We start from the raw sequence: 24,054 nt of genomic DNA, 5'->3' as shown, positions 1-24,054 counted from the left end.
GCTAATATAAATAAAAAACATGACCAACCATCAAACACCCTTGTACGTACCCTTCGTGCTTACAAAACCTTCGCCTTTCTCTTCCAACTACTTCTACGTGGTGCATCCCCTGTGGCTGCAGCAGAGGTAGTAGCTGTTTGCTCTTGTTCATGCCCTGACCGATTAGATGCTTTGGGCCTACACCCTCTGGGTTTGGGTGCCCGTGAGGGCCCCTCCAAAGACTGCTCCACCTGCACCTGTGCAGGGGCAGTTCGGTCACCTGGAGAGGAGGCAGCATTGCGGGTACTGGTTGAGAGGCGGGTCATGGGTGAGACGTGGGAGCACTTTGATTGGTGTCCCCACTTCCATGTCCCCTTTCGCCATCATCCCTCCACTGGGCCAGGCCCACATCACTCCTACCACTCTGCTGGACAAAAGTTTGGAGGACATGTGTGAAGTTTTGTTGGTCCATTGCTGGTGTATCTGCCTGCCCGTTTTAAGGCGGCAGAATATTGTTCGCTATGAGTCCGAATGGCCGTTGTCAGGGCCCAAATGGACTCATTTGTGAGCCGTGCCTGAAGCTCAATGGAGGCTAGCCTTCCCTCCATCGCAGACATTCCTGCACTTACCCATGACAGTATCTCAGAAAGTTGCTCACGTCCCTGTGACACTATCTCAGAGATTCCCTCCTGTATCGGTGCCACCATTCCACTCTTGCAACCCATTGGCAGAGCAGCGTGGAGAGTGCGCGTGGCACCTCTTCCAGTATCTTGCAAATGTGCTGCTGTCCCTCGATCATTCTTCTTTTAAAGGATGGCCCCCAGGGTTCAGCATCTGTGTCCAGCTGAGCAGAACCTGGACAGGAGTGCTCCCACCGACGCAGATTCTCTGAAGCTGCCCCTGCCACCAGTGTCTGCTCATGCTCACGTGTGTGGCAACTCACCAGGTGCCAACCCAACTAACTGAGGACTAGGACCCAGCAAGGTGTGAGTATCTGTGCTGGTGGATGGTTCGCTTAGATGTGACGGTGCACCCTCAGAGGCCGGCAGGTCCTCTCAGGAATCGTCCTCTGCCATTCCAGCGGCTGCTGAAGGCCCTGTAAGAGAACAGAAGGCAATATTAAGCATGATGTCAGATATGTCATGTTGCGATGAGCATTCTGAGGTGCTGAAGAGGGCAAGGCATGTCAATATCAATTCATATTGTGTGTGCTGAATATTAAAGTTCTGTCACCAGATGTTTGTCGGGTGCCGGTGGACAGGCACTCAAGGGTTCGGCTGAGCTCCAGCGCCTCCTGCTCCGCGTCTGTGAGGACGACGATTTGTTGCGGCCCCCCTCCAGTCTTCACCCTCTTCCGTGCATTCTGGGCTCTCTTTTCCTATATGGGGAGAAAGTACAGATGCGTGAGTGAGTGATGGTAACGTGCCAACTGATGAATGCAATGGTTTGGGTGAGGCTGACCGTGAAAGAGATGCATCAGAGAGTGAGTATAAGACAGAGCTGTGACATTGTATGAGGATTGAGTTGAGTGGTAGTGGTAGGGTGACTAATGGGGAGGTGAGGAAGTTGGAAGTGTAGGTAAGTTGAGGATGAACCTTAAGTGCTGTGGGGAGTGATGTGATAGAGTAGTGTTGGCAGTGCAGAATGAGTTGGGGGATGGGACTGGTGATGTGGAAGACGGAATGTAGGAGAATCAGTAAGTGTACTCACTTTGGCTGACCTAGTTAGGTCATTGAATCGCTTCTTGCACTGGATCCAGGTGTGGGACATGTTGCTGCTGCTGGTGACCTCCTCTGCCACCTCGAGCCAGGCCTTCTTGGTGGCAGAGGCAGGCCACTTCCTCCCGTCCACCGGGTAAAACACACCCCTCCTCCTCCTCCTCACCCCATCCAGTAGCACCTGGAGTGAGGAATCGCTGAATCTTGGCCTCAGCCTCAGCCTCACCCTTGCCCCATGCTGCTCCATTGTGGTGTGTGGGTGTTTGCTCCAGGAGCAGCCATTGGAGGTCTGCCTCTTTAAATAGAGCTCCTCCAGCTGACAGCCTGTGATGCGGGTGCGCAGTCCGCCCATTGTGCAGCTTTCAGATGGCAAACCCGGAAGCCATGTTAAGTGGCTCCAATTGACTCACGATCGCATGCGAAACGGATATTTTTTATTGGGCGGGTTACCCACACGCCCAATCACCCCCCCCTGCTGCCGTCCTGCCTCCACGCTAATATCCGGGCCCATGTATTTCAGGTTTTTATTTTAAGATTCAGGGTATTGGCACAGTTTTGGCAGTGGTGGATATGCTTCAAAACAATCTTATTGCTGTGGTTATTAGGATTCAGGTGTCAGCAACAATTCACAACTTTTTAAAAATTCATTCAGGGGATGTGCACGTCGCTGGTAAGGCCGGCATTTATTGCCCATCCCTAATTGCCCTTGAGAAGGTGGTGGTGAGCCGCCGCCTTGAACCGCTGCAGTCTGTGGCTACAAAAGCAGGTCAGAGGCTGGGTATTCTCCGGCGAGTGACTCACTTCCTGACTCCCCAAAGCTTTTCCACCATCTACAAGGCACAAGTCAGGAGTGTGATGGAATACTCTCCACTTGCCTGGAACAGCTCCAACAATACTCAAGAAGCACAACAACATCCAGGACAAAGCAGCCCGCTTGATTGGCACCCCATCCGCCACCCTAAACATTCACTCCCTTCACCACCGGCGTACAGTGGCTGCAGTGTGCACCATCCACAGGATGCATTGCAGCAACTCGCCAAGGCTTCTTCGACAGCACCTCCCAAACCCACGACCTCTACCACCTAGAAGTACAAGAGCAGCAGGCACATGGGAACAACACCACCTGCACGTTCCCCTCCAAGTCACACACCATCCCGACTTGGAAATATATCGGCCGTTCCTTCATCGTCGCTGGGTCAAAATCCTGGAACTCCCTTCCTAACAGCACTGTGGGAGAACCTTCACCACACGGACTGCAGCGGTTCAAGAAGGCGGCTCACCACCACCTTCTCAAGGGGCAATTAGGGATGGGCAATAAATGCCGGCCTCGCCAGCGACGCCCACATCCCATGAATGAATAAAAAAAACCTCAAAAGACAGTAGGAGGCAGCGGGGGACGAAGTCAATGCCAGGAGCACAGCATCATGAACATGGATGCAGTGCAGGAAGAAGTTCAATGCTTTGACATGAGTGGTCAAGGTGAGTGAGGTCAACTGTCAAGTGGTGTCTCCAACCAACTGCACCACGCACTACACCCCCATCCCCCACATACCAATAATCTCTTTCCATCAGTACTCAACTCTTCCAACCAGTTGCTTCCTCTCACCCTTACACATTACCACTGTTGCAAGCTGCCCACCCACAACTCACAGGCCACACACACTGGCAGCTATTCAACCATGACAGGCACATCACCCTGACACGCGTCCCGCTTTCTTGCAGGAGAAGGTGGCGCATATCAAGAGGCAGCAAGTGGCCATGGCATTCAGCCCCTCGAGCCTGTTCCGCCATTCAATGAGATCATGGTGGACCTGTGACCTAACTCCATATACCTGCCTTAGCCCCATATCCCATAATACCCTTGGTTCACAGAAATCTATCAATCTCAGATTTAACATTCACAAGTGAGCGAGCATCAACTGCTGTCTGCAGAAGAGCATTCCAAACGTCTCCCACCCTCTGCGTGTAGAAGCATTTTATAACTTCACTCCTGCACGTCCTGGCTCTAAATGTTGGGCTATGTCCCCGCGTCCTAGTATTCAAGTCTAGGAGACCTCCAAAAACAGTTACAAATGTCTCGACAGCCAGAAGCAATAATCCAGCCACTAACCTGTAAATCCTGCATGGTCCTTTTAAATAGCGCTGGTGGGGGGTCCTCCAGGCACTCTAAGACACGTTCAAATGATCGGAGGTTAAGACTGTGCGTTGAGTTCAGCGTTAAGACCCAAAATGGTGTCTATCACTTTAAATCAGTGTTGCACACTGATTGAAGCCATTTTCTCCCTACTTTACATGATTCCAGCGTGCGTTATCTGCGCCTGCGCAAACTCCTGTACCAAGATGGCGTCTGGCACACGACACACTGGAAACATGCGTGCGCATCCAAGACGCCATCTTGGAAGATGGAGAGGTCGTGTAGCGCAGAAACAATGGGCGCTACACGGCCCAATTTAGTGCCCATTGATTCCAGAAAGTTATTAGGGCTGTGAACTCTAGAAAGCTATTGGTTAAGGGCTTTGAATTACAAAGGCCCTTTTTCATCATTGAAGGTGCAGATTTGAAATGGAACATGCACAGTCCACTGGAAGGAGGGAAAGGTGGCCAGAAGGATGGCAGGACCAGCGCAAGAGTGGGCCCCACGCTTCTCCAATGAAGCTGTTGAGGCCCTGGTGGATGAAAGGAGGGCCAACATGTACCCGCAGGGTGGCCGGAGACCCTCCAGACTGCAGCTCCACAGGCATTGGCAGACAGAGGCGCAGGAAGTGAATGCCAGGAGCATGGCACACGCACGTGGGAGCAGTGCCGAAAGAAGTTCAACGATTTGACACGAGTGGTCAAGGTGAGTGAATGTAAGCTTCAAGTGGCACATCCGACCAACTGCCCCACTGCTCCACGCATCACACTCCCTGTCACCCACCCACCAACAAACACTGCCCATCCATACGCAATGCTACACTTGGCATACTGCATCTCACCCGCACAACCACCACTCACAGGTCACACCCACTGGTAGCTATTCAACCACAACAAGCACATCACCCACACACCTTGCAGGACACTCACTGACACACTGTCCTCTGTCTTGCAGGAGAAGGCGGCAGCAGGAGGGACCTGAGGCTGGACGGGGACGTTTACACATCCTCACCCCCACTAGAGGAGACAGTGCTTCAGATCATTGGCCAGGCCATCGCTGCAGCCGTGGCCACATGCTGCGCTGGAGGTCCCAACGAAGGGGGTCTCTGCATATCTAATGCTCCTTCTCCTTTTCCACATCTCCCTCCTCCCGTTATCTTTTCTGATTTTTGTGCTGCACATGCTGTCAGCTCACACCTCGTCCTCACTCCTCTCCCCACTCCACAACTCAACCTGTTTCCCTTTGTCATTGCAGATACCCAAGAACATGTGGCGGCATTGCCCGAGGAGGAGGAGGAGGAGGAGGGGGTGGGGGAGGGGGAGGAGGAGGAGGGGGAGGAGGAGGAGGGAGAGGACACTAAAGCCTCACCATCACTCGATCTGACACTTGCTTCCAGCTCAGAGACTGACACTGCGTGTCCTTTAGAGGTTGGGTTACAGGAGGGATCTGCATGTGGTGATTCACCGAGCACAAGTGTGCAGGAGCCGGGGCGGGGGGAGCAGATATCACAGGAGCCGGGGCGGGGGGAGCAGATATCACAGGAGCCGGGGCGGAGGGAGCAGATATCACAGGAGCCGGGGCGGGGGGAGCAGATATCACAGGAGCCGGGGCGGGGGGAGCAGATATCACAGGAGCCGGGGCGGGGGGAGCAGATATCACAGGAGCCGGGGCGGAGGGAGCAGATATCACAGGAGCCGGGGCGGGGGGAGCAGATATCACAGGAGCCGGGGCGGGGGGAGCAGATATCACAGGAGCCGGGGCGGAGGGAGCAGATATCACAGGAGCCGGGGCGGAGGGAGCAGATATCACAGGAGCCGGGGCGGAGGGAGCAGATATCACAGGAGCCGGGGCGGAGGGAGCAGATATCACAGGAGCCGGGGCGGGGGGAGCAGATATCACAGGAGCCGGGGCGGGGGGAGCAGATATCACAGGAGCCGGGGCGGAGGGAGCAGATATCACAGGAGCCGGGGCGGAGGGAGCAGATATCACAGGAGCCGGGGCGGGGGGAGCAGATATCACAGGAGCCGGGGCGGGGGGAGCAGATATCACAGGAGCCGGGGCGGAGGGAGCAGATATCACAGGAGCCGGGGCGGGGGGAGCAGATATCACAGGAGCCGGGGCGGGGGGAGCAGATATCACAGGAGCCGGGGCGGGGGGAGCAGATATCACAGGAGCCGGGGCGGAGGGAGCAGATATCACAGGAGCCGGGGCGGGGGGAGCAGATATCACAGGAGCCGGGGCGGGGGGAGCAGATATCACAGGAGCCGGGGCGGAGGGAGCAGATATCACAGGAGCCGGGGCGGAGGGAGCAGATATCACAGGAGCCGGGGCGGGGGGAGCAGATATCACAGGAGCCGGGGCGGGGGGAGCAGATATCACAGGAGCCGGGGCGGGGGGAGCAGATATCACAGGAGCCGGGGCGGAGGGAGCAGATATCACAGGAGCCGGGGCGGAGGGAGCAGATATCACAGGAGCCGGGGCGGGGGGAGCAGATATCACAGGAGCCGGGGCGGGGGGAGCAGATATCACAGGAGCCGGGGCGGAGGGAGCAGATATCACAGGAGCCGGGGCGGAGGGAGCAGATATCACAGGAGCCGGGGCGGGGGGAGCAGATATCACAGGAGCCGGGGCGGAGGGAGCAGATATCACAGGAGCCGGGGCGGGGGGAGCAGATATCACAGGAGCCGGGGCGGAGGGAGCAGATATCACAGGAGCCGGGGCGGGGGGAGCAGATATCACAGGAGCCGGGGCGGGGGGAGCAGATATCACAGGAGCCGGGGCGGAGGGAGCAGATATCACAGGAGCCAGGGCGGGGGGAGCAGATATCACAGGAGCCGGGGCGGGGGGAGCAGATATCACAGGAGCCGGGGCGGAGGGAGCAGATATCACAGGAGCCGGGGCGGGGGGAGCAGATATCACAGGAGCCGGGGCGGAGGGAGCAGATATCACAGGAGCCGGGGCGGAGGGAGCAGATATCACAGGAGCCGGGGCGGAGGGAGCAGATATCACAGGAGCAGGGGCGGAGGGAGCAGATATCACAGGAGCCGGGGCGGAGGGAGCAGATATCACAGGAGCCGGGGCGGAGGGAGCAGATATCACAGGAGCCGGGGCGGGGGGAGCAGATATCACAGGAGCCGGGGCGGGGGGAGCAGATATCACAGGAGCCGGGGCGGGGGGAGCAGATATCACAGGAGCCGGGGCGGGGGGAGCAGATATCACAGGAGCCGGGGCGGGGGGAGCAGATATCACAGGAGCCGGGGCGGGGGGAGCAGATATCACAGGAGCCGGGGCGGGGGAGCAGATATCACAGGAGCTGGGGCGGGGGGAGCAGATATCACAGGAGCTGGGGCGGGGGGAGCAGATATCACAGGAGCCGGGGCGGAGGGAGCAGATATCACAGGAGCCGGGGCGGGGGGAGCAGATATCACAGGAGCCAGCTCGCCGGAGGGCGAGATCACTCACTAGTTCTGCTGCTGACGAGTCAGATGAGGACTTCGATGGGCCAGGCTACAGAAGACGGGTGACGGGCGTACACCAACAAATGCTTGGGGCACTGGAAAGCCTGACAGCCTGTGCACAATGAGAAGGAGCAAGGAGGAGTCCAACTCCAACTTGGCGCAGGGCTTTGCGCAGAGCTTGGAGCCCATCCTGTCCAACATGGAACGGGTGGTCACCTCCATCAGTGCACCTGTGGAACCCACCATGATGCAGCGTCTCATGGCCAATGTCACGGCTTCCATTGCAGCACAAACCAATGTCATCAAAGATCTGCAAGCTACGGTTGCTGCTCAGACTGCTGCAATGGAAGCTCAGACTGCTGCTATCGTGGCTCTGGGGATCACTGTGGATCAGGACTTCCAGGGCATCGCAGCACTCCAATAATCCGTTCTCCAGCTGATCACCAGGAGTGCTGAGGCGCCGCCCCGGGAGAGTGGCAGTGGTGCCATGGCAGTCGGACCTGGTGTCCTCTCTCAGGACGACAGCCTTCCTGCTCCCACCCCTGCCACTCTGCCAGTGCCCCTGTTGTTGCCTGTCGGCCAGCCAGGCCAGACTGTTGCAGCCCAGGCCGAGATGGTGCAGCCTGAAGCCGGGCCCTCCCGGCCCAGAGCTGCTCGAGGTCATCCTCCAAGGCCATTCCTCCATTGAAGGCCAGCAGCCTCCCACCACCCATGCTACAGCCACTGGGGAAGCACCTTGTAGGAGCACTAGGATAGGTAAAGGCACACGGACAACAGGCACTGAGGGAATGCACAAGGGGAAATAGTTCTGTTCTGTTTCCATAAGTTGATTCATTCATTGATAAATGAGACTTTGAATTTGCATTTGGTGGTGGTTTTTATTCATGCGATGAGCTGAGGGGGAAACCAAGGTGTGATCAGATGGAGGGTGATTTGATTGTCTTGTGGGAGGGGAAAGGTGGGGAGTGTAGGACTGTTGGTGAGTTGGGGGATGTAATTCCAATTATTGATAGCGGGCACGGATCAGGCGAGCACGCACAGCCCTCGCAGACAAGGCGTGTGGTTCCTGCTGCACTCTTCCAGCTGCACCCCTCCTCCTCCTCCTCAGCCTCTTCCTCCTCCTCCTCAGCCTCTTCCTCCTCCTCCTCAGCCTCTTCCTCCTCCTCCTCCTCAGCCTCTTCCTCCTCCTCCTCCTCCTCAGCCTCTTCCTCTTCAGCCTCTTCCTCCTCCTCCTCCTCAGCCTCTTCCTTCTCCTCCTCCTCCTCCTCCTCCTCCTCCTCCTCCTCTTCAGCCTCTTCCTCCTCAGCCGCCTCCTCCTCCTCCTCCACCTCCGGCTCAGGGTCTTCTCTGATCATTGGTGGTAAAGGCTGGTCCCTCATGATGGCGAGGTTGTGCAGCATGCAGCAGACCACCGTGAATCTGCCCACCCGCTCAGGGGAGTCCTGCAGGGCTCCTCCAGACCGGCCCAGGCAGCGGAAGTGTTGTTTGAGGAGGCCTATGGTGTGCTCCGTGATGTTGCGTGTGGCAGCATGGCTCTCATTATAGGCCTGCTGTGCACGTGTGCGTGGGTTCTGACCGGAGTCATGAGCCACATCGTGAGGGGATAGCCCTCGTCACCCAGTGGCCAGCCTTTGACTTGCCGAGTCGGGTGAAAGATAGCTGGCACGTTGGACTGCCGCATGACGAAGGCGTCGTGACTGCTCCCAGGGTAGCGGGCATCGATCTCCATGATTCGATGCGTGTGGTCGCACACCAGCTGCACATTGAGGGAGTGGAAGCCCTATCAGTTGATGAAGACAGTCAAGTTGATGTGCGGGGCACGCAGGGCAATGTGCGTTCAGTCAGTGGCACCCTGCACCGTGGGGAAACCAGCAATGTGGGCGAACCCCCGTGCTCGCTCGTTCTGATTGTCTCTGTGGAGAGGGAAGGTGATGAACCTGTTCCTCATGTGCTACAGTGCGTCTGTGACCTCCCTTATACAGCAGTGCACTACATACTGCGAGATGTTGCACATGTCGCCAGCAGAGGCCTGGAATGCTCCTGAGCTGTAGAAATTCAGCACCACGGTGACCTTCACAGCCCCAGGCAATGCTGTCCTCGCCCTGCTCTCAGGCTGCGGTTGTGGCCGCACCAGTTGACAGATCTCGGTCACGGCTTCCTTGGTGAACCTCAGGCGTCGGACGCAATCCTCCTCGGTCATGTTGAGGTAAGAGAATTGATCCCTGAAGGCCCTCATTGGGCAGGGCCTCCTGCTCAGTGCCCTGCGCCTCCTCGTCCTCCGTCTCCTCACAGCTTGACCTGCTGGGCGTGGCCTCTCTGCTTGCTCCCAGTCGTGCTCAATGCCCAATGGGAGCCCTAACAGACCGCCCATGGTTGCCAAGAATGGTTCAACCACAGTTGCCATGGTTGCCAAGAATGGTTCAACCACAGTTCTAACTTTCTGACCCGTAAGGCAATACCGGCCAAACCACTCCTAAATGTAGTGTAGGAACTCTCAGTAAGTATAGGGAGCTTCAAAAAACACTTCCTACTCCTCCAGCAGCCAGAAGCAATAATCCAGCAACTAACCTGCAACACCTGCCTGGTCCCTTTAAATAGCGCTGGTGGGGGGTCCTTCAGGCTCTGTAAGACACGTTCAGATGGTCAGGGTTAAGACAGTGCGTTGAGTTGAGCATTAAGTCCCAAAATGGTGTCTATCACTTTAAATCAGCGTTGCACACTGATTGTATCCATTTTCTCCTTACTTTACATGTTTCTAGGGTTCGGTATTTGTGCATGCACTAACTCCTATACCAAGATGGCGTCTGGCGCACATCACACTAGAAACATGTGTGCACAGCCAAGATGCCATCTTGGATGTTGGAGAGGCCGTTTAGCACCGAAACAACAGGCGCTATGAGGCCCAATTTAGCACCCATATTTTCTCACCATTTAGAAAATACTCTGATTTATCTTTCTTGGGTCAAAAGTGGATGACCTCACACTTGCTCACATTGAACTCCATTTGCCATAGTTTTGCCCACTCACTTAATCTGTCTATGTCTCTTAGTAACTTTGTGCACCTATCTGCATTACTTACAGTCCCTCTTAACTTAAAGTTATCTGCAAACTTGGATATACAACTCTCTATTCCTTCATCAAAATCATTAATAATTATGGTAAAAAGTTGAGGCATCAGAACAGATCCCTGGGAAACACCACTTGTTATATCCCGCCAATCAGAGCACCTGCCCTTGATCCCCACTTTCTATCTCCTACTTCCCAACCAATTTCCAACCCAAGTCAAAAGGCCACCTCCAATTCTGTGCGCTTTCATCTTTACTAATTAAATGCTCACAAGGAACTGGAATGAGATTTCCCATTCATTCCCATTATATGGAATTCCAATAGACCATACTCCTTCACTTAATGCAATAGTAATGTGACACAATCTGCTATACAACCCTGATGCCATGCAGATGGAATGCAGCTACCAAAATTGTAAAAATCAGAGGTTTGGCAGCAGGAGCAAGACCGTCCAAAGGGCCCACTTGCAGTGCTGGTGTTATGCATGGGCTGTTGGGGAACAATTGCTCAGCCCATTTTTTAAAGTTTTTTAAAAAATTGTCAGGCAGACTACACTGCTATTCTATTTCTAATGACTTAAAAGAACTGACTACCCTGGAAATTGTTCTGTCTTTAGAAATTTCACAGAGATTGGAGGCCAATAATTGGCCTTATGTACATGTGTTGGAGTATTGCATCTGTGCAGCTCTCCCTCAACACCATTTCAAGCTGCTAACAGTCTGCTTACATCATTGTTAAAATATAGTCAATATCTCAACAATCCACGCCGTGCAACTGAGGAATTATTTGTATGTATTTGCATCAAACCCTCACTCACCACCCCAGGGCCAGGTCTGCAGCTCTATCCACTTCCCATTTAGTGCCATCATATTAGAATTCCAATGGATCAAATGACTTCCCATTATATAGCATTCCAATGGATTAAACCACCTCCAATTTAATCCCATTGTGAAGAATTCCTAAATCCTTACATTACAGCAAAAGACATGTTCTTAAAGGGATAGTTGTAAAGTTGGCCTGCTTTTAATCTGAATTCTACTGATCATTCTCAGTTCCTTGCTGATTCCAGGCAAAGGCCAATATTGACATTATAATTTTTTTTGAGCTAATTTTCTTCCCTCCTCTCCTCAGACGCTGACTTTTGCTGGGATACAGTTCCATCCTCCAAGTGTCCATTCTTCACATGTGAGCCTCAACATGAGAGCTAGCAGACATCGAGGGCATCACAGATGGCCTCCATCTGATTCTCATCTGATGTAGACACACAGGTGCTTAGGTCTCACTGATTAGTGACCAGGAGAAGGAACCCTCGCTGATTCTCCCCTCCTTACAAAAAGACCACTTGAGTCCAGTTATACTGGCACCCTTGGCTGCGATTAGTTAAATCAACAGAGATCAGAAATCCAAGCTGGAGCTCTCTGGTCTGTTGGGTTCAGTGGCACACTGAGCTAAGAGGCAGATTATTCTTGCATATTTTGAGCTGCAGTGGAACAGTTTCCAACATTTACGCTGGTTTACATTATTATTGCTTTGAACTTACTGTATTTTGGCAGATTGTCGGCAAGATAGAAGCAGAGTTTATACGAAAGAGTTTGTGTGTGATCAAGAACCCTGGGATGGGTCAGTGAAACAAAGAAAAAAGATTGACTGAACATGAATGGGACAGCGAAATGATTTTACTTTCATGCGGGGTCACAATGGGTGCAGATTGAAAGCGCATTTGGGGGTTCAGTGTTAATCTTTGTGACAGAATTATTGATTTTACCAGGAACTCTCTTAACAGGGATTAGCATTGGTTATTCTACAACCAGAACATTACCAAATAAAGAGCTCCACTGATACTGACTTGGTAATAAGCAATACCAAGCAGGAAGGTGCCACAATGAAACCCTGGTCTGTACGGTGCGTCAGTAACTTTGTGAAGAGTTAGTGTATCTCAGTGGTGATTATGGTGCTAAGGTAATTGTGAAAATTTTCAGAGTTATATTTTAAGTTTATAAACACACACTCATTCCTTGAAGGTGTTCTCCAGGAGGGTAGCAAACACGAGCAGGAACCCGAGCTGAACTCCCTGTAGGCAGCCCAGGAGCACTGAACATAATTGAAGCACTCCCTCTGCAGAGTCACAGACCAAGGACTGAACCCAGGACCTTCTGGTCTGTGTGGATCAGTTGCAGGCTCCTAGTTTAACCCACTCAGCCCTCAGGGAGAGTTGGCAATGTGTGTTTACGGCAAACTCCTTTAAAATTATTGACAACACTGCATGCAAAATCAAAACCAGAACCGCAACTTCCAACATGCCAGTTAAAACCATCCCATCAATCAAACTCATGGCTGATTTCTGAATGTGAAAAGAAAATGTTCCATCATCAGATTAAAGGGACAAATGTTTAATGAAAGGTTGGGCCAGTTATTTTTGCTTGCAAACATATATTACAACAATAATCATCATTATAGCACTTATTAAAAACTTTCCCCCTCATTAAATGAAAGCTTGGCAAATGCCTTGAATTTTGTGTCCTTTGGGGTGAGGGATGTTACTGGGGGAGAATAAAGCAATTTCAGGCACCCACTGTCAGCATCAAACACTCCCAGGACAGGTACTGCATGGGTTAGATACAGAGTAAATCTCCCTCTACACTGTCCCATCAAACATTCCCAGGGCAGGTACAGCACGGGTTAGATACAGAGTAAAGCTCCCTCTACACTGTCCCATCAAACACTCCCAGGGCAGGTACAGGGTTAGATACAGAGTAAAGCTCCCTCTACACTGTCCCATCAAACACTCCCAGGGCAGGTACAGCACGGGTTAGATACAGAGTAAAGCTCCCTCGACACTGTCCCATCAAACACTGCCAGGGCAGGTACAGGGTTAGATACAGAGTAAAGCTCCCTCTACACTGTCCCATCAAACACTCCCAGGACAGGTACAGGGATAGATACAGAGTAAAGCTCCCTCGACACTGTCCCATCAAACACTCGCAGGGCAGGTACAGGGTTAGATACAGAGTAAAGCTCCCTCTACACTGTCCCATCAAACACTCCCAGGACAAGTACAGGGTTAGATATAGAGTAAAGCTCCCTCTACACTGTCCCATCAAACACTCCCAGGGCAGGTACAGCACAGGTTAGATACAGAGTAAAGCTCCCTCTACACTGTCCCATCAAACACTCCCAGGACAGGTACAGGGGGTTAGATGCAGAGTAAAGCTCCCTCTACACTGTCCCATCAAACACTCCCAGGACAGGTACAGGGGGTTAGATGCAGAGTAAAGCTCCCTCTACACTGTCCCATCAAACACTCCCAGGGCAGGTACAAGGTTAGATGCAGAGTAAAGCTCCCTCTACACTGTCCCATCAAACACTCCCAGGGCAGGTACAGGGTTAGATGCAGAGTAAAGCTCCCTCTACACTGTCCCATCAAACACTCCCAGGGCAGGTACAGGGTTAGATGCAGAGTAAAGCTCCCTCTACACTGTCCCATCAAACACTCCCAGGGCAGGTACAGGGTTAGATGCAGAGTAAAGCTCCCTCTACACTGTCCCATCAAACACTCCCAGGGCAGGTACAGGGTTAGATGCAGAGTAAAGCTCCCTCTACACTGTCCCATCAAACACTCCCAGGGCAGGTACAGGGTTAGATGCAGAGTAAAGCTCCCTCTACACTGTCCCATCAAACACTCCCAGGGCAGGTACAGGGTTAGATACAGAGTAAAGCTCCCTCTACACTGTCCCATCAAACACTCCCAGGGCAGGTACAGGGTTAGATGCAGAGTAAAGCTCCCTCTACACTGTCCCATCAAACACTCCCAGGGCAGGTACAGGGTTAGATGCAGAGTAAAGCTCCCTCTACACTGTCCCATCAAACACTCCCAGGGCAGGTACAGGGTTAGATGCAGAGTAAAGCTCCCTCTACACTGTCCCATCAAACACTCCCAGGGCAGGTACAGGGTTAGATGCAGAGTAAAGCTCCCTCTACACTGTCCCATCAAACACTCCCAGGGCAGGTACAGGGTTAGATGCAGAGTAAAGCTCCCTCTGCACTGTCCCATCAAACACTCCCAGGGCAGGTACAGGGTTAGATGCAGAGTAAAGCTCCCTCTGCACTGTCCCATCAAACACTCCCAGGGCAGGTACAGGGTTAGATACAGAGTAAGGCTCCCTCTACACTGTCCCATCAAACACTCCCAGGGCAGGTACAGGGTTAGATGCAGAGTAAAGCTCCCTCTGCACTGTCCCATCAAACACTCCCAGGGCAGGTACAGGGTTAGATACAGAGTAAAGCTCCCTCTACACTGCCCCATCAAACACTCCTAGGGCAGGTACAGGGTTAGATACAGAGTAAAGCTCCCTCTACACTGTCCCATCAAACACTCCCAGGGCAGGTACAGGGTTAGATACAGAGTAAAGCTCCCTCTACACTGCCCCATCAAACACTCCCAGGGCAGGTACAGGGTTAGATGCAGAGTAAAGCTCCCTCTGCACTGTCCCATCAAACACTCCCAGGGCAGGTACAGGGTTAGATGCAGAGTAAAGCTCCCTCTGCACTGTCCCATCAAACACTCCCAGGGCAGGTACAGGGTTAGATGCAGAGTAAAGCTCCCTCTGCACTGTCCCATCAAACACTCCCAGGGCAGGTACAGGGTTAGATACAGAGTAAAGCTCCCTCTACACTGTCCCATCAAACACTCCCAGGGCAGGTACAGGGTTAGATGCAGAGTAAAGCTCCCTCTGCACTGTCCCATCAAACACTCCCAGGGCAGGTACAGGGTTAGATACAGAGTAAAGCTCCCTCTACACTGCCCCATCAAACACTCCCAGGGCAGGTACAGGGTTAGATACAGAGTAAAGCTCCCTCTACACTGCCCCATCAAACACTCCCAGGGCAGGTACAGGGTTAGATACAGAGTAAAGCTCCCTCTTCACTGCCGGAACAGTGTACCTCAGAAGCACCCGCTCAACACCCCTCCCCATGACAACAATGGGATTTTTATCCCCTCTCGTGTGGCCTCTGTGAGTAAGAATATCAGTTCAGTGCACGGTGGCTCCATTGGGCAGTCGGTGAAGACTGGGCCAAACTCTTTTCATGTCGGTACCTCCCGACCAGCAGGCAGAGGAGTTGGACTGGGTTTGAAACGTCCTCGCACTAAGCTCGCTTTGAGTGAGGTGTTCCAGGGCATTGAGAGGCTGAGAGCCAGCTGAAGGGCTGAGCCAGTCGCCACGGCAGCTGATTGCTTCCTCTCAGCTATCTGGACACTTCAGCCGATCAATATCCATTAAGTTGTGCGGATTATAACAGTGCAGACGATTGCTCTCAGCCTCGCTGTTTTGTCTAAAATTCAGCTGCCTGTTTCACATGAAAAGAGAGAGGTTTAATCATTCCGCCGCAAGCGCCTCCATATCAGAGAATCAGATTGCCAATAAAAAATAAAAATTGGGCAGTTCAATTTTCCGAATCTTTAGAAACGCCTGTGATGTTAACATTTGGTCGCACAATGGAGTTGCAGGCTCTCCACAGAGTGAGGGGCTTTCAGCCTATGGGAATGTTAGACTCAGAGACTGTGTGAGATGGGCGGCTCGCAACTGAAGCAGCTGCTCCTTCAAATGGGAAATTCATTAACTGCGAGTAAAGGAACCCCCTTCGAGTGATAGCCCCGGAATATCAACTGTGGGAAAGGGTTGCTGAGGAAGGCGAGGAGGGGGTTAATATATTTTGTGTGTAGGGTCTTAGTGCTACATTCCGAGCTGTCGAGAGGGGGCGGCTGAGCGGCGCCTATGAGTCAGCCAGCAGCATCTGCTCAGCCTGAGACTCGCAATCCAACTGCACACAAGGATCAAGCTGGGGGCTTTACAACGCCGTGATACATCAGAAAGCCTTTCACAGTCCCAGAAATACCCAGGCGTCACTAGACTCTCCCTCAGAAAGAAAACTTGTATGAGGATTCTCTCTGCAGTAACTGGCAGCCCGCCTCGACGTCCAAAAAGTTTTCTTTAATAAATAATTACAATTATATATGTGAAAAAAGAGCGCACATCGAGTGACTGCTGTAATCAGGATCAGGTCTGGTCTCAGTCGGAACATACACTTTAAATTAGCAATGTGAGGAAATTATAAGCAGAATGAGTTCCAATGAGTAACAAATCACGAAGCGGCGCCTCACAAAACAGACCCGAGTCCCGTTAAAATCATTTGGTGGGAACCAGTTATAACGGCCACAGTGTTTGGACTTTCACTGGTTTGAAAAAACACCGAGGGAGCAGAGAGAGGAAATAAAGCGCCTATTCCATTCCGTGCAGGGCCCCTGCCTTATCCATTTCTTCATCTTAAAGTTTCAACACTTTTCTTAGCAAGTAACTCAGAGGCAACTGTGCATCGCTGTATAAATATCTGTGTTTGGGGGAGGGGGAGGGGTAACCCGCTCAGATGCCCAGACAACGTGTCCCCATCCTGCTGGACACATTCCAAATTAAAAACATCTTTTTTATTTGTTTGTTTATTAGTAGTCTGATATTTTTTTCACCTGCTTACGTCGAGACGTCCCTAGACCTGCCCAATCTCGTCCCTTTCAGTATCGATATGGAATTACTTTATTACTCGCTAAATTTTAAACCACACTTTTGTATAGCAGGCTGGATTTTGACTGCGCGAATCGACACAGTTTAGCTTGGGTTAGACAGAGCTGTGCCTTGTATATTGGGATTGATGGCAGCTCCTTCGGTAGCGCCTGTTTGATAGAGGGACACACAAACTATCACTAATTACACGTGCGATTATATAGAGTGGCTAGTGAAGAGGACACAGCTTCCGTGGCTCGGACCTGAGCACCGTTTGTTACAGAATTCTGCTCACACCTGCGATAATATTTAGCACATTGAGGGGACACGCTGTCCCTTCCGTTTGTTACAGTTTGTTAAGATGGAACAATTAGAACAGATTCCCGACAGACCGGATTCCGAAGGGGTTTGGAAGGTGCAGGGAACGGGGCGATTAAAAGGAAGAAAGCACGAGCTATAAATGATTGGGATGATTAAAGTCTGCCTCCGTTTCCATATATCACAGGCTGAAGGGTTCTATTCTCTGGCAAGAAGTCAGATCCTCGCACCAAAAGAAGCCAGGCTCTGAATGCTTTCAGATTTCCAAAACCTTTTGTTTTAAAGATGAGACTTTATTGCTAAAAACATTGAACCATTATATTTACATTGATATGTTTTTTAGAAAGAATATTCAAGTAAACATCTCCAAATGTCACGGTATCATCTACTTTATATCAACAAACGTTAAAGTAATAAATAATTGGACACAAGATTTTACTCTTCTACACTCCTATATGTTTGGGAAGCTGAGATTTTCACTCTGTAATATCTTCACCTCAACTTTTTATAATAATAATTATTATTATTTTACAAAAAAATATCTAGGCACATGGCAGTAAAGGCAGTATTAGGATTCAGTGAATGGAAACCAAGGCTGGACTTCATCGGAGCTCCTGATATTTTTCAAAGCCAGCGGTCGGAGCCCCGCATCGTGAAGTGCTTTATCCCTTTTCCTCTGAGCTGGGCTGAATTATGGTCCGATAGTTCTCTTCCCTCCTCAAAAAATCCAAGATTTTCTGCAACTTTAAATCTCATTGTGTTATATAGATACAAAGCTGGCGCTTTTTTAGAATGCGATATATAAAAATAGATTTCACTATAGGGTGTTGTTATACTCTAGACCATCTGTATGTGGGATTCACCCAGTCTGCGTAAGAACACCTCTCTCCCTTTAACAGGAACACTTGCACTCGGAAATGACTGGATATTGGACAGGTATCCACGTGCAGTACTTAGGTTTTGACCATCCCTGGCAATACCACCTTAAGAAAGTCTTGCTGATAGATTTGACAGGTTTACACACCATCCCTTCGGGGAATGAACAGGACCTTTCGTTGTAGCAGTTCCCTTCCTTCACAAACCGTGGCCAGAACCGGCCTCCCAGGTCCTTCCATGTGTAGATCACCGGGCAGAATGTGTAGGACCACAGCCATTGCTGCAACTTCCTCCTCGCCTTTTTGCCCAATTTCATCTTCCTCCCATAAGGGGTCTCGGACAAATCCAACCTCTTGATGTCGTTGGGCATGGCGCCCAAGGGTTTGAACCTGGAGTTCGGGTCGCGGGACGGAGAGTCGCCCACCTCGGGCAGAGTGATGGACATGAAGCTGGAGTCGAAGTGACTCCCGAGCTTCTTCCGCAAAGTTCGTTCGTCCAGATCGTTGTCCTTGGGGTCGTTGTCTGGGTCCGGGTGTTCGATGATGTCCACCACGGGCAGACTGTCACTGGGGACGGGGCGGAGGTGCAGATAGGGCTGGCAGAGTCCGTGGTGCAGCAGGAGCATGCAGAGCCAGCTGAGCAAATACTGCGGCAGCTCCATGTTTTAAACGGGCCAGTTCGCCGAGCCCCGAGGTTTATAAATAGGCAGCGAGGCGGGCAGGCTGATACTTTTAATAGAACTCGGCTCCCAGTGACGGGGACGTAGCGGACGTGCTGAGGTTTGAGCGAGTGCCGGATTAGGCTGCTGTCTGTCTGCCTGTCGCTCGCCTCAATCCCCCGCCGCCGCTCACGGACCCCGGGCCCCCCCCCCGGACCCCCGACCCCCGGACCCCCCCCCGACCCCCCCGACCGACCCCCGACCCCCCCCGACCCCGGGCCCCCCCCGGACCCCCCGACCCCCCCCGGACCCCGGCCCCCCCCCCCCGAACCCGGGCCCCCACCCGGACCCCCCGCTCCCGGCCCCCCCCCCCGACTCCCAACCCACAGACTCCCCGCTCCCCCCCCGCCCCCCGCCCCCCGCGACCCACAGACTCCGCTCCCGCCGCTCCTTCACCCGAAATTCAGGCCGGGTCGGTGCCCGTCTCCATGGCAACGCCAGGACTCACTGCCACAAACTGTCTAGACTGATGACAGGAGCCGGCGGGAGAGGCGGGCCGGGGGCTGGGGCCGGGGGCTGGGGCCGGGGGCTGGGGCCGGACTGGGGCCGGGGGCTGGGGCCCGGACTGGGGCCGGGGGCTGGGGCCCGGACTGGGGCCGGGGGCTGGGGCCGGACTGGGGCCGGGGGCTGGGGCCCGGACTGGGGCCGGGGGCTGGGGCCCGGACTGGGGCCGGGGGCTGGGACCCGGACCGGGCCCCGGGTGAAATTGCTCTCAGCGATCCGTGCTGACGGTGAGAGACAGCGGCGCAGCTCCGAGGAAGGTGTGCGGGCCCGGGGCGGGCGGGCGGCCCCGGCGGGTGTCAGTGGGAGGGACCCGCGGTCCGGGTCCGGGTCCCGGTGCCCCGTCACTCGCAGTCCCCGGGCCCGCATGGCCCCGAGAGCCGAGGATCCGCTCCCGCCGCTCAGGCTCCAGGTTCAATATCCGAGTCCCGGGGCCTGATCGACACTTTCCCCCCGGCCCTCGGGCCCCTCACCTCCCGGGGCTGAGGAGCGAGAGGGCGAGGACTCGATGGCACTTGGTCCCCTCCCCAGCCCCACACCCCGGTCTGTGGCCCTCAGTTACCCCCGGCCGCCCCCCTGCTCCTCGCACCGGACCCGCTCCCGGTCTCTGCACCGGAGCACAGCGGTTCTGTTAGCGGACTGGTAATCGAGCGGCCTGGACGAGTGATCGGGAGTCAGGAGTTCAAATCCCGCCACCGCAACTGGGGAATTCAAACTCAATTAATTAAATAACAATCTGGAATTAAAATACGAGTATCAGTAATGATGGCCATAAACTACTGTATTATTGTTAAAAACCCATCTGGTTCACTAATGCCCTTTAGGGAAGGAAACCTGCTGTCCTTACCCGGTCTGGCCTATCTGTGACTCCAGACCCACAGCAATGTGGTTGATTCTTAATTGCCCTCTGAAATGGCCGAGCAAGACACTCAACATGGAGGAGGACTGATTTATCAGCTGAGGGAGGACGGTAGGTGGTAATCAGCAGGAGGTTTCCTTGCCACAATAAGAATAAAAGTCACAATAAGAATAAAACTGGACGGACCACCCGGCATCGGACCACCAGGCACCCGACACGACAAAGGCAAACCAAGCCCAGTCGACCCTGCAAGGTCCTCCTCACTAACATCTGGGGACTTGTGCCAAAATTGGGAGAGCTGTCCCACAGACTAGTCAAGCAACAGCCTGACATCGCCATACTCACAGAATCATACCTTTCAGCCAACGTCCCAGCCTCTTCCATCTCCATCCCTGGGTATGTCCTGTCCCACCGGCAGGACAGACCCACCAGAGGTGGTGGTACAGTGATATACAGTCAGGAGGGAGTGGCCCTGGGAGTCCTCAACATTGACTCTGGACCCCATGAAATCTCATGGCATCAGGTCAAACATGGGCAAGGAAACCTCCTGCTGATTACCACCTACCGTCCTCCCTCAGCTGATGAATCAGTCCTCCTCCATGTTGAGCACCACTTGGAGGAAGCACTGAGTGCAGCAAGGGCACAAAATGTACTCTGGGTGGGGGACTTCAATGTCCATCACCAAGAGTGGCTCGGTAGCACCACTACTGACCGAGCTGGCCGAGTCCTGAAGGACATAGCTGCTAGACTGGGCCTGCGGCAGGTGGTGAGCGAACCAACACGAGGGAAAAACTTACATGACCTCGTCCTCACCAATCTAACTGTCGCAAATGCATCTGTCCATGACAGTATTGGTAGGAGTGACCACCGCACAGTCCTCATGGAGACAAAGTCCCATCGTCGCACTGAGGACACCATCCAACGTGTTGTGTGGCACTACCACCGTGCTAAATGGGATAGATTCAGAACAGATCTGGCAGCTCAAAACTGGGTATCCATGAGGCGCTGTGGGCCATCAGCAGCAGCAGAATTGTATTCCAGCACAATCTGTAACCTCATGGCCCGGCATATTCCTCACTCTACCATTACCAACAAGCCAGGGCATCAACCCTGGTTCAATGAGGAGTGCAGAAGAGCATGCCAGGAGCAGCACCAGGCATACCTAAAAATGAGGTGCCAACCTGGTGAAGCTACAACTCAGGACTACCTGCATGCTAAACAGCGGAAGCAACATGCTATAGACAGAGCTAAGCGATTCCACAACCAACGGATCAGATCAAAGCTCTGCAGTCCTGCCACATCCAGTCGTGAATGGTGGTGGACAATTAAACAACTAACGGGAGGAGGAGGCTCTGCAAACATCCCCATCCTCAATGATGGCGGAGTCCAGCACGTGAGCGCAAAAGACAAGGCTGAAGCGTTTGCAACCATCTTCAGCCAGAAGTGTCGAGTGGATGATCCATCTCGGCCTCCTCCCGATATCCCCACCATCACAGAAGCCAGTCTTCAGCCAATTCGATTCACTCCACGTGATATCAAGAAACGGCTGATTGCACTGGGTACAGCAAAGGCCATGAGCCCCGACAACATCCCGGCTGTCGTGCTGAAGACTTGTGCTCCAGAACTAGCTGCGCCTCTAGCCAAGCTGTTCCAGTACAGCTACAACACTGGCATCTACCCGACAATGTGGAAAATTGCCCAGGCATGTCTTGTTCACAAAAAGCAGGACAAATCCAATCCGGCCAATTACCGCCCCATCAGTCTACTCTCAATCATCAGCAAAGTGATGGAAGGTGTCGTCGACAGTGCTATCAAGCTGCACTTACTCACCAATAACCTGCTCACCGATGCTCAGTTTGGATTCCGCCAGGGCCACTCGGCTCCAGACCTCATTACAGCCTTGGTCCAAACATGGACAAAAGAGCTGAATTCCAGAGGTGAGGTGAGAGTGACTGCCCTTGACATCAAGGCAGCATTTGACCGAGTGTGGCACCGAGGAGCCCTAGTAAAATTGAAGTCAATGGGAATCATGGGGAAAACTCTCCAGTGGCTGGAATCATACCTAGCACAAAGGAAGATGGTAGTGGTTGTTGGAGGCCAATCATCTCAGCCCCAGAGCATTGCTGCAAGAGTTCCTCAGGGCAGTGTCCTAGGCCCAACCATCTTCAGCTGCTTCATCAATGACCTTCCCTCCATCATAAGGTCAGAAATGGGGATGCTCGCTGATGATTGCACGGTGTTCAGTTCCATTTGCAACCCCTCAAATAATGAAGCAGTCCGAGCCTGCATGCAGCAAGACCTGGACAACATCCAGGCTTGGGCTCACAAGTGGCAAGTAACATTTGCGCCAGACAAGTGCCAGGCAATGACCATCTCCAACAAGAGAGAATCTAACCACCTCCCCATGACATTCAAGGGCATTACCATCGCCGAATCCCCCACCATCAACATCCTGGGGGTCATCATTGACCAGAAACTTAACTGGACCAGCCATATAAATACTGTGGCTACAAGAGCAGGTCAGAAGCTGGGTATTCTGCGGCGAGTGACTCACTTCCTGACTCCCCAAAGCCTTTCCACCATCTACAAGGCACAAGTCAGGAGTGTGATGGAATATTCTCCACTTGCCTGGATGAGTGCAGCTCCAACAACACTCAAGAAGCTCAACACCATCCAGGACAAAGCAGCCCGCTTGATTGGCACCCCATCCGCCACCCTAAACATTCACTCCCTTCACCACCGGCGCACTGTGGCTGCAGTGTGTACCATCCACAGGATGCACTGCAGCAACTTGCCAAGGCTTCTTCGACAGCACCTCCCAAACCCACGACCTCTACCACCTGGAAGCAGAAGAGCAGCAGGTACATGGGAACAACACCACCTTCACGTTCCCCTCCAAGTCACACACCATCCCGACTTGGAAATATATCGCCGTTCCTTCATCGTCGCTGGGTCAAAATCCTGGAACTCCCTTCCTAACAGCACTGTGGGAGAACCGTCACCACACGGACTGCAGCGGTTCAAGAAGGCGGCTCACCACCACCTTCTCAAGGGCAATTAGGGATGGGCAATAAATGCCGGCCTCGCCAGCGAAGCCCATATCCCATGAACGAATAAAAAAGACAACAACCGTGACTGGACAGACAACTGCACCCCCCACCCCGCCCCGCCGAACATCACCGTCAGCGGGCGGGGGGAGCACGGGGGGAGAGTATGGGGAGCACAGGGGAGAGAGTATGAGGGGTATGGGGAGCACAGAGGTATGGGGAGCGCAAGAGGGGAGAGTATGGGGAGCACAGGGGTGGAGAGTATGGGGAGCACGGGGGGGGGGGAGAGTATGGGGAGCACAGGGGGGAGAATATGGGGAGCACAGGGGGGAGAGTATGGGGAGCACAGGGGTGGAGAGTATGGGGAGCACAGGGGTCGAGAGTATGGGGAGCACGGTGGGGGAGAGTATGGGGAGCACAGGGGGGAGAATATGGGGAGCACAGGGGGAGAACATCGGGAGCACAGCGGGGAGAGTATGGGGAGCACGGGGGAGAGAGTATGGTGAGCATGTGGGGAAAGTATGGGGATCACAGGGGGGAGAGTATGGGGAGCACGGGGGGGAGAGTATGGGGAGCACGGGGGGGGGGAGAGTATGGGGAGCACAGGGGGGGAGAGTGTGGGGAGCACAGGGGGAGAGTATGGGGAGCACGGGGGGGGAGAGTATGGGGAGCACGGGGGGGGAGAGTATGGGGAGCACGGGGGGGAGAGTATGGGGAGCACGGGGGGCAGAGTGTGGGGAGCACGGGGGGGAGAGTATGGGGAGCACAGGGGGGGAGAGTATGGGGAGCACAGTGGGGGAGAGTATGGGGAGCACAGTGGGGGAGA

The 24,054-nt window shown here is 53.6% G+C and overlaps 1 protein-coding gene across 1 annotated transcript; it reads right to left on the bottom strand.

Moving 5' to 3' along the window:
- Positions 1-17,296: 17,296 nt before the first annotated feature.
- Positions 17,297-18,992, bottom strand: nog2 (noggin 2). The gene has a single exon (XM_068003771.1). The coding sequence runs from the start codon at positions 18,762-18,764 to the stop codon at positions 18,120-18,122; it is 645 nt and encodes a 214-aa protein (XP_067859872.1). The 5' UTR covers positions 18,765-18,992; the 3' UTR covers positions 17,297-18,119.
- Positions 18,993-24,054: the final 5,062 nt, after the last annotated feature.

The sequence above is a fragment of the Heptranchias perlo genome, chromosome 22 (assembly GCF_035084215.1).
Source record: "Heptranchias perlo isolate sHepPer1 chromosome 22, sHepPer1.hap1, whole genome shotgun sequence".
Lineage (NCBI taxonomy): Eukaryota > Metazoa > Chordata > Chondrichthyes > Hexanchiformes > Hexanchidae > Heptranchias > Heptranchias perlo.
Note: the sequence above shows the minus strand (reverse complement) of the source record. Positions and strands in the feature narration are given on the sequence as shown.

What these genes read in the sequence shown, in the direction of transcription:
- nog2 (XM_068003771.1), bottom strand. Translation starts at nt 18,764, where the DNA reads ATGGAGCTGCCGCAGTATTTGCTCAGCTGGCTCTGCATGCTCCTGCTG.